Below are 7866 nucleotides of genomic sequence, written 5' to 3'. Positions count from 1 at the left end.
CACTTTTTTTTTCAGAGACCCATCTAAGCCCACACGTATATGGTAGAATAATTAGTATAATAAGATTTTTGTTAATTTGAACTATTTAATGTTAGTTTATCTTATTCGATATTTTCCTTAAGGCATGTCTGCCTATAAGAAAATTTTATGGATCCAACTATTGATATTGTCATATTGCTAAGAACATTTAGCAACTACTACATTATGTACCAGCCCACCATGGACTAAAGAATAATATTATCCAAAAAAGGAATGTACCTAGTTTGTACCACAATAAGTCAACCCTTGTAGAACACGCATGCACAGTTGACCAACGAACACATCTTATTCTCCAAGCAAACAACCCTCTGTTACACCAACCATTTCGTTTTCTCCTATAAAAATCGTGATAACTCAATTCTACACCCAAAACCATCAGCTCACAACCACATTTCCAATGAAGCGAGAGGGCCGTCAACACGGAGTCGTTCCGAGCTACCCAATTATGAGGATCAAAACCCTCATGTATATATGTTTTTACCAAGAGTTGAATTTGAATTATATATTATGTATGTCTAAAATGTTATTTTCATTTAACGCTGACAAAACTAATCAAAACAAAACGACTTACATTACATTAAAGAAATCGAAACATTTAAGAAGCTGTTAAAAGAAACAAACATTATTACAAACAGGCCGTCTCCGAGAATTTAAATACATCGGCCGAGGCCTTGACAAAAAAATTTTTATTCGCTAGCGTACATGAATAAAACTTTTATCGGCCGATTTATTATAAACAGAAATCATTCTGAACATGTATTTATCTCATAAACCATTGCAAATAACCTTATTTTAACACCAAAAAACATATATATTTAATACGTATAAAAAAGTTTGTCCACCGAAACTTATGTGTCCCGGCCGATGGTGCGGCTTACACACCCTCCAAGCCTCCCATGTTTAAAAATTACAAAGAAACATTACTTGACAAGTAACCCATGTTGGCAACATACACGTATCATCTTCATCATCACACTAACGTTCGGATTCAGTTCTTTCAATAAAATTTCATCAAAGAGATGCATAACTGAGTTAGGTTTCCCACACTTGCTACAACCACCAATCAATATAGGATACAGCGTACCCTACAACTTCCATTAGTTCTTCGCTTCCTAGCTAGCGATCGAAAGAGAGCTAATGCATCAGAACCCTGTTAGTTTTTGCCCATTTCGTGCAACAAGATATTAAGTGCATATATGGGGCGCCTGACCCTTTGCTATCACTTGTCATTTTTGTAAATGCGCGTATGATCAATACTTGCCTTGTAAATTGCTTAATAAAAGTTTATGGATCCATCCATCAAAGAGGAATATTTGATGTTGTGCATTGTAATCGACCTATACTTTGATCACATCTGGCTTCCCCCGTTTATCAACCTCTAACGGTTCTTCTCGATCTTATCTCTTTTTTATTTGTTTTCCCTTTTTTCTTTTTAATCGGTGTTGCGCATTATGATCGGCCTACTTTGCTCACATACAATTTTAGAACTTCATTTGAATATATTACAGGAAGCCTTGAATTTCATTGGTGTAAGGCCAATTTTAGTGACTTACGATATCAAATTACGAAACCCATTATATATTTAAGGTCAAGTTAATAATTTATGCGGCGAGAAAACCGGACACGAAACAAGATCTTCGGTGCACGCGTTTAGCTTCAACGGTGAGAAGATCTTCTAGTTTATTTGTGTTTGGCTATGTATATGCCTTTATTTGTCATTTGTATGTGTGTGTTTGTATGGTGTTTTCACCCACCCAAGGGGAGCTCACCTTGGGTGAGGTCGGTTCTTTGTTATCAATATAAATCTTTTAACTGACAACGAGATCGTTCACTATCCTTATTATATTTACATTATTTTGTTCGGTCGTTTGAATTCACCGCACCCGTCTCGAAAACCGTGTCAAGAGCAAAACCATTTGTCGTGGTCGTTTTGGGATCTACAATTGGCCTACAAACTGTTTATTTTAGAACACATATAATACAACACTTTATTAAAAACAACAACAACCATACAAGTAAGATCCCATAAATAGCAAAAAGCACTGGACATCCGACGAAGATGACAACAACAATTTATTAAACAAACATGAAAATACGGTGTAAAGTAAAATCCGATACACAGAAATATTAAATTCCAGTTTCCAAGTAACTAGTAAAAGCCCTTGACATCTTATTCAATGTTACCACACTCAGCCAAATACGTATAGTATGGCTGTTGGGTCATGATGTGCTGGATCTCATATCATGACTGGATCAACAAGAAGAGACTTGATTGGATTAATGAGTTCTCCTACATTTGTGTAATGGTCCTTGTTCTTATAAAGAACCTCCATTGAACGTGCAAAACTGATTACCCTCATGGTTATAGGAAGCTTAACATCTTTACACGCGATGAACTCTCCGTTTAGTTCTATCCAAGCATCTTCAACTTTTCTACTGAACAGTTCATACGATTCTTGCTCACTAACACCATACTGCTTCATGTAGCATTCAATACCGGAGGCGACATGGTGTCTCTCTTTCTCCGCCTGTAATTTTTAATGATAATCTTAATATTCATTTGTAGCATTGCGAATATCACATTTTGATGTACCTTGTAGGTGACAACATCATCCATGGTTCTACAATATCGACAGCAAGCAGCGACGAGAGGAGGATCACTTAAAGCCCATTTGAACGAGTCATGTGTGATTACGTTACCCATGGCAGCAAGACCTGCTATAAACGCGCATTTATAGCCAATACTAATATATGTAACTTTTAAGTTCTCCTCCATCGTTGGTATATACCCTTCGTTTATCCATTTTGCTTCTACCATGTAGCTTTGGATATATTTTATCATCTATAATAGAACGATAATTGTGATAACAACAAATCAAAGAATAATATTAATGTAGTAAAATGATCTATTATCAACTCTTCTATCACACAAGTGGCAGTATCATTATGTTCCATAAGTTGAGGAACTAGGATCAGTATCATTATGTTAATTCCAAAAATTTCGATAAGGGTGGGCTAATTCTTACCGCCTCTTTGATATAGTTAAGATGAAATGATTTTCCCTCCTTCGACAAGGTTTCCTCCATCTCTCCAAAAAGGTTCATGAGGATTCGATATATAAGTTTCATGTTTTCAGGAAGCTCATCCGATGGTGTAGCTGACCACCTACAAATTACTTGTTACAATTAGTTGATAAATTAAAAATTACTTAGTTCTAGTTGACAAACTTCACATTCGTTTATAGATATACCTTTCAATTGCTTCAGTAAATTTCTCGAGTTCTTCATATGTCCCGTAGGCATCATAAGTGTCATCAAAAAGTGTTTGAAGCATTAAAAATCTTGCCAAGAAGACTCTAGATACAGAATAGTGTGGCTCAAAGTACACTGCTAATGCCCAAAAGTAGCATTCGACCGGTCTGTTTCTGGCGTAAGGTAGATTATTAGGAAGATCGTAATCTTTCCACCACCTACAAAAGATTAACACATATGTAACATGATTCTTTCTAATATTTCTGGAAATATGCTATTTAGAAACGTGACTGGTACTTCCAAAGTATTCTCTAATTAACTTTGTACTTCTATGTCGTTCACTACCTATAAGCTAACTATGCTAGTTCGCTTGGGTGGTAACTGGTAAGTGAACCCAACTTAGTTTATCACCAAACTTTATGGAGTTTTCTTGTCAGTTGTCACATGCGAACTTACTTTACCATTTGTTTATAGGGGTAGCGACCAAAAAAAAAAACTTAGGAGTACTTGTACATACTAATAAAATAAATTCAGATTCTTGGTTAACTTTAATGTATTGAAAGGTGAACAAAAAATTAATCATATTTTCTTACATGCAAACTTGGCTTAGCTCTTTCTTGTGCAGTGATTGAAGCAGGTTGAACCCTAACTTAGCAAGTTTGAGCAAAGACTCGTTACGAGAAGCTTGTTGTTCGTAGAATGGTATGTAGCGTAACGCCTCTAGTCTCGGTAACCTTTTATGCAAAGGTTTCTTCAGCGCTTCTTTTATCTCAGTAAATACATAAGAGTTTCTCATAACAGGATCATTTGCTATGTCACCAAGACAAGTTCTTGTAAAAGCAAGAGCCTCATCCAACATGACTTCACCAGGCACCCTTATAAAAGTTGCCTCATATAACTCAAGTAACAAGGGAACATCATTTTTTAAACTCTCTTTAAAAACTCCATCTTTGTCCTTGTATTGATTGAAAACATCTGTTCAATTTATATAAGAAATTAAGCATTAGGTTTTTACCACATCTTTATATTCAAAATGAACTTAATTACACGTATGCACTAACCACTTGAAACAAAAAATCCTTGTTGTCGCAGGAGACGAAGCCAAAGGGAAGCGTTAGCGCCTGTCCAGTTATCACCATATGCATCAAATATGTGTTGTAATGCTTGGTTAATCTCGTATTCAAAATAATATGCAACGCCAAGGCGTTGGATTGAATCGATTAGTTTTAACAGATTTGCATGTTGAATCGGAATATCCATCATTGTCAGTATTTCTCTACTCACTTCTTCTTTCAAATCCTTGATCATCTGTTCAACTCCATCTTGTTCTTGTTGCTTTATATACATCACATGATACCAAGATCAATATTAGTATATTACTCCAATGGACATGAAGAGGTATGTACCCGCCTCAACATCGAGCGAGGCGGGTCAACCCACAAGATATAGACAAAAAGCTTGAAATCAAGATATTATGAAGGCACAAAGCCAAAACCTATGCGCATGGCGCATATCACATATGCTCACGCATATCACATATGCTCACGCGTATCACATGCTCACGCACCATATATGCTCACGCATATCACATCTGCGCGTGGCGCATCCGCGCATGGCGCATATCACATGCCCACGCATCATACATGCTCACGCATATCACATCTGCGCGTGGCGCATCCGCGCGTGACGCATATTACATATGCTTGTGCATATCACATCTGCGCATGAAACATCTGCGCGTGAGAATAAAGAGAAGACCTCGCGCATCCTCAGGATAGGCGCATATCACACGTGCACATAATCAACCTCGTCCTTATCCAAATCAGGATAAGGACAACCTTGATTGTGCTCGTCAGCAAACCTTCCAGAAGGTATCCTTTAAGGAATAAGAATATGCTAATGTTGACAGCTGTCAATGAAAGGTGGACAACTCAGCAAAACCCATGTGCTACCACGTGATTGCACATGGGTCAGGTAAAATACCTGGGTCAGAGAATAATCAATGAAAAAGCACCAGGTGTCCTAAGGACACGTGGCGCAAAGCAACAGGAGGAGGCCAAAAAGACCCTAATGGGATCTGAGCCCAATCATTTGGAAACCCTAACACTATAAATACCACACCACCTCCACAAGGGGAGGTAAGCAAGAAAATACATTCCAATTCATTACTCACTCTCAGATTATTATTATCTTCTCCTATAATCTCTTATTCTCACACCGGAGGGTTACCCCAAAGAGGATCCCTCTGTCCCTTTCTGAGGGGTAAGTTCACGGTGCTGCTCGTTTTGTAGGTGGAAGAACTCATACTCCGGAGAACCATCGGTGAAATAGCATACTCATACCCGAGGAAAGTTGATCGTCTACTAGTGAGCCGATCCACGTTTCTTCATTGGCGCCATCACCTATTACAACGGCAACAAAATCTCATCAGTTCTCTCTAAAAAAAAAATTTCACCATGGTTTCTGGTGTTCGTAACAGCGATCAAGTTCTGGAGGATATTGAGCGTGAGGATGTTAATGAGGGACAGCAGTTTCTGAGAGTGCCGCGTGATTCTGCGCGCACCACCAGTAACCATCCCTTCATCACAACTCCTCATAGCCAGACTGAAACTCCTCCAGACGATCTCACGTTCCAAAATCTTACCGGCGCGAAACAAAAAGGACCAATGGGTCCAGAAGATGAAACCAGTGACCCTAAAGAATGGCTCATAAACGAGCAACGACGTCTAATGGACAAGTACAATGAGCTGGTCAAACACAAAAAATTAGCCGACTTAACACAAAGGCTAGCGTTTGATAAGCAAACCATTCAAGGAACAACAAAAAGGACACGCGCGCCGGAAGATGGTCACTCTGTTCACACTGAACACGCTGAGTTTAGTGATGAAGAAGTGCACAGCATGAGGAAGACGCGAGATACTCATGCAGGAGGCTCACAGCTCCGCGCGCACATCAACATGGCGCCTGGAGTCAAAGCCGATATGGATCTGTACACACCGTACAGCCCACCAGTGAGAGGGCAAGTGGACGTAACCACACCATACAGGCCAGCCATCTTGGTGAAGCATTCAAAATTCACTGAGCGCATCGCGAAGGCTCCCATTCAGCACAAAACCAAGATGCCAAGTGGTTTCGGCAAATATGACGGCACAACAGATCTAGACGATTTCTTACAAGGTTTTTATAACACTGAAAACCTAGAAAGCTGGACGATGCCAACATGGTGTCACATGTTTGCTCGCTGCCTTACGGGCGCGGCGCGTGTCTGGTTCGAAAGCTTGCCGACTGGACAAATCGATGGGTTCGAAGAGCTGTTGGAAAAGTTCCAAGCTCACTTCGTACAGCAGCGCAGACACACGCGCGACCCTGATGACATCATGCACTGCGTGCGCAGGAATGATGAAACGATTGAAGACTACATAACTCGTTTCAATCAGGAATCTCTTGCTATTGGAGGTATCACTGAGCAACTCTTGCGCGTGGCCTTTATACAAGGTGCGCGCAGTGATCAACTCCGCAGAGCTCTCGTGAGCAGAGATGGCATGCCAAAAACTGTTTGAATCTTCCAAAAAGGACGTTAAATAATTTGTTAATTATGTTTGTGAAGAAGTTGACACACAAAAATGTTCATGTAGTTATATCTATTAATTTAATTGGCAATATACCTGGTTGAAGACGAGAAATTGATCTCCCCAGATGTCGAGAGGAAAATTTGCAATGGGTCGGATAACATCATCTTTTATTATAGACATAATCAGTATCTAGATATAATATGGATCAAGTCGCTTGAAGTTCAAATAGAGGTGAAGGGTATATATAGAGGGGTGAAGATATTCTCTCGACTTATCACGTCGAAAGGTCACATGGTCAATACTCACCTTTATGTTATTTAAATCTAATAAAGCATATTCCCTGAGAGCATCTATAACAATAAAACTCCATAAATCGTCACATCAACTGTGACATTCGTCAAATTTGAGTCTCAAGTTATATTAGTTTTGTAAAGTTTTATTTTGTAAAACCGACTCAACATTTTTAGAACCTTACTAAATTATTACATAATATTATTATAGATCTCGATCATCAATAAACCGATGTTTATCACATTATAGTGACGCTAAAAAAAACATAAGGAGTTCAAATTGATTACCGTAAAGTCGTTATGAGTTTTACAAACCTTTAGACTCGTATTTAAACTTGATTGAAACTTAAGGGGGTTTCCTGTAAATATATATATATATATATATATATATATAACTTAAAACCCTAACCCTAACATCAAATAACCACAGCCGCACCCTCCCTTTCTCTCTCAATTTTTCGGCAGCCGCTTCCGGCGGCCAGAGCGGTGGTCCGGCGAGCTCCTTCACCATATCCGACCCCAAACACCTCTGCCGCCAATCTGCAACTCCTATCAACCCCTTTTATAAAAAAACTCTTATTTATTCTACAACAACAAACCTTTACAAACCGCCACATCATCCACTAATTCTCCAATTAAACTATATAAACAAATTATCTTTCATAATATATGATAATTATTATAGTTTTTATTTGTCATAATATTTAAATAATA

General features: G+C 38.6%; 1 protein-coding gene across 1 annotated transcript; it reads right to left on the bottom strand.

The window, feature by feature from the left end:
* Nucleotides 1-2117: 2117 nt before the first annotated feature.
* LOC143558922 (epi-cedrol synthase-like) lies at nt 2118-7067 on the bottom strand. Its single transcript, XM_077047660.1, has 7 exons — nt 6956-7067; nt 4352-4625; nt 3884-4265; nt 3290-3508; nt 3066-3204; nt 2633-2881; nt 2118-2567 (listed from the first exon to the last, which is right to left on the bottom strand). The coding sequence occupies exons 1-7, from the start codon at nt 7040-7042 to the stop codon at nt 2277-2279; spliced, it is 1641 nt and encodes a 546-aa protein (XP_076903775.1). The 5' UTR covers nt 7043-7067; the 3' UTR covers nt 2118-2276.
* Between the last annotated feature and the right edge of the window lie 799 nt (nt 7068-7866).

The sequence above is a fragment of the Bidens hawaiensis genome, unplaced genomic scaffold (genome assembly GCF_021521415.1).
Source record: "Bidens hawaiensis isolate Kalapana, Puna unplaced genomic scaffold, B.hawaiensis_p1.1 tig00019675_1, whole genome shotgun sequence".
Classification (NCBI taxonomy): domain Eukaryota; kingdom Viridiplantae; phylum Streptophyta; class Magnoliopsida; order Asterales; family Asteraceae; genus Bidens; species Bidens hawaiensis.
This window is presented reverse-complemented; position numbering and strand designations above follow the sequence as displayed.

Coding starts and splice junctions, on each gene's coding strand:
- LOC143558922 (XM_077047660.1), bottom strand. CDS start 7,042: ATGTCTATAATAAAAGATGATGTTATCCGACCCATTGCAAATTTTCCT. Junction 4,626..6,955: donor AATTTCTCGTCTTCAACCAG/GTATATTGCCAA, acceptor ATGTATATAAAG/CAACAAGAACAAGATGGAGT. Junction 2,882..3,065: donor TTAACTATATCAAAGAGGCG/GTAAGAATTAGC, acceptor GTTCTATTATAG/ATGATAAAATATATCCAAAG.